The sequence below is a fragment of the Prosopis cineraria genome, unplaced genomic scaffold (genome assembly GCF_029017545.1).
Source record: "Prosopis cineraria cultivar Desert tree isolate PC_DT_omini unplaced genomic scaffold, ASM2901754v1 PC2, whole genome shotgun sequence".
In the NCBI taxonomy this organism is placed as follows: domain Eukaryota; kingdom Viridiplantae; phylum Streptophyta; class Magnoliopsida; order Fabales; family Fabaceae; genus Prosopis; species Prosopis cineraria.
The window spans coordinates 3,736,838-3,739,557 of NW_026555333.1; the positions used below are offsets into that span (position 1 = coordinate 3,736,838).

General features: G+C 36.2%; 1 protein-coding gene across 1 annotated transcript; it reads right to left on the reverse strand.

The window, feature by feature from the left end:
• Positions 1-1,860: 1,860 nt before the first annotated feature.
• LOC129301930 (uncharacterized) lies at positions 1,861-2,505 on the reverse strand. Its single transcript, XM_054940560.1, has one exon. It carries the CDS (start codon positions 2,503-2,505, stop codon positions 1,927-1,929), a length of 579 nt encoding a protein of 192 aa, XP_054796535.1. The 3' UTR covers positions 1,861-1,926.
• Between the last annotated feature and the right edge of the window lie 215 nt (positions 2,506-2,720).

Genomic DNA, 2,720 nt, shown 5'->3' on the forward strand with positions numbered 1-2,720 from the left:
TAATGACATTTTTTTCGTTAGTCAAAACTAAATAAGACCAATAACTTTTTAAGCACTAAATCAAATAAATGTACGTAAGATCAGAATTAATCACTAGAAAAATTATCAAAAGGAATAAACCATTATAATTTTTTGAAAAAACGTACAATTTTCTAAAAAAATGTGAAACTACGTTATAACGTGGAACTCCTCTTTTTTTTTAACAAAAAAAAAAATCTCTTCGCTTTACACTTTAAGAAATTAAAATAAGATTTGAACAATGTTAAGTTGAAGGAAGACAAATTTTATTCACAGACGTCTGAAATTTTGTTTTTGTTGTCATCCAGATATTAATTAAATAAAACAAGCATTGAATCGAGCAGAAGAATGAATACACTGATTGTGCAGGAGGTAAAATAATATGTCTAAAATTAAAATTAAAAGATAAAATGAAAAAAATCAATTCAGACCCAAATTTGGAAGGATGAAAGAGCGAATGATGAGGACTGACACAAATAGGAATTGGAATATTGGGAGTATGATTAAAAAAATTTCAAAAATATCTATTAATTTAAATTAAATTGAAACTTCATAAATTTATAATTTAATTTTTTAATTTTATAGTTATATTGTGATGAATTTATAATTTATTTTTTAAATTTTAACAAAATTAAAATATAAATAAATTTATTTTTTATTAAAATTTAAAATATAAGTTACAAATTAAAATTAAAAAATTGAATTATAAATTCATAAAATTTAATATTTAAAATATAATTTAAATTAATTAATTTTTTTAGGATCGCGGCATCATTCTTTCATGGAATTGAAAGTACATAAGCTAGCTGTACCTCACCTACGGAGGACTCTCTCTCCCTGCTTTCCCAACTCCCATTTCCTCCCTCGGAAGTCGGAAATTTCACTCTCTCTTCCCCCTGCCAGCTTGCGCTTTTCGTTCCACATTTCTACTTCTCCCTTCGATTTTCTTCTTTTAATTTACTTATTCCATTTCTGTTAAGAGAACAAACCATTTTTTTTTTAATTATTCACACACTCTCACTTCTCTCATAGGAAAGCCCACAAACACATACACAACACCTATTTACACGAACTTCATTCGATTCAAACTCATAACTTCATACCTTGATCTCTAAGCCAATAAGATTTTGACGAAATCAAACTATTTGAATTCTGCTTATAAAAAAAAAATATTAAACTCTTCATGGTGCACCCAAAAAATTAAAATTCACCGCATTCTCATTATCAGTATTGTCCCATCAACACCCACCTGAATATATGAAGTTGTTCTTTTCGAGAACTGTGGTCTCAAAACCTGAGTCAATTCAGGAACAAGATTGAAGTGGACGACGATCCATCTTAATCTTATCCCATCTCGAGTAATCTCTTCTTGTAATTGGTTGTTTTAAAAACAACTATTTGGTCAGCTAAATATGCCAGTATCGCTGTCCTCGACTCCCAATTCCAGATAAGCTTATTTTCTTGAATATCTCTTAATGACTTGATTAATTGGTGGCAACGTACAATTAAAATTGAAAGACACGGCGAGTCCATATATACACTTCCTATCTATTTTCATTTCCATCAATTATTTAAGTTCGTTCTCAGTTTTACCACTTCAATATGTTGACATACTTGGCCTTAATTGACACTCCTCCATCCGTGTATCTGTCTCCAATTGTTTTAGAATATCGATCGAGTCAAGGCACTTCTCATAGTTGAAACCGTTGGATAAACCTTGAAGCAAAACGAGTTGGCAGCGAACATTAAAAGAAAAGCAGGATCACAATTGCTTATCATTGAGGATGATGGACTAGCAACAATACAGGAAAAACAACCTTGTTAACAAGACCAAGAACACCCTGGCGCTTGCTGCACGGACTAGCTAGGAAATTAAAAAATTGGATTCCAGATTTGTTTACAAAGAAATCAACCACGAACCGTCCTAATTGGATGAACAGGCATCTCAAACAAGGAGGACGGCGTTGATGAAACCCTAGTAAAGTTCAAATTACAGTTTGTTGACCGGGGAAGCCCTTCAGCATCCCGTGCGCCAGGGCTTTCATCTCCAAACCTATCATGCACGGTCTCACCATCACCATAAACATCAGTTTGAGGCGGACTAGCTGCTTGGACTCCTTCTAGCTGCTCCCGAGCATCGAGACAAAGGCTATCTGTATGGAACACGTGGTCGAGGGGAAGGAGTTGCAGGATGAGACGACCGTTGGCTCTGTGAGCTCGAAAGAAGTGGCGGCGGCTGGGCTTTTCCTCCCTGAGAATCAGACGGCCGTCGCTGGTGCAGTACCTCTTCAGCTCGTGCGGCATGTGGGATGAAACCAGCAGAGGTATGGGGGGAGGGAACTCTCTCTTGTCCCTCATCTTTCTGCCGCTGGATTGCTTCTTCATCGTTGGCGGGCCTGCAGGCTCATTCATGTCGCGTAAGTCATCGTGGTTTATGTCATTGATGCAGCTCTCAGTGCCGATGTAGTCGCCGTTGGTGGAGCTCATGATGTTGGGGATCAGTATTTACGCCTCTGATGAACTAAACATATATATGGGATTTATATTCAAGAGAGATGCGGATGAAAGGATGAGAATATAGTTTGAGGTGATGACTATGGGACTTGGGAGGATTTATAAAGCGCAGCCCACAGCAGAGAGGGAGGGGTTGATGAGGATTTTGGGAAGGAGAGAAAAAAGATGCAGCGAAGACAGCTAATATT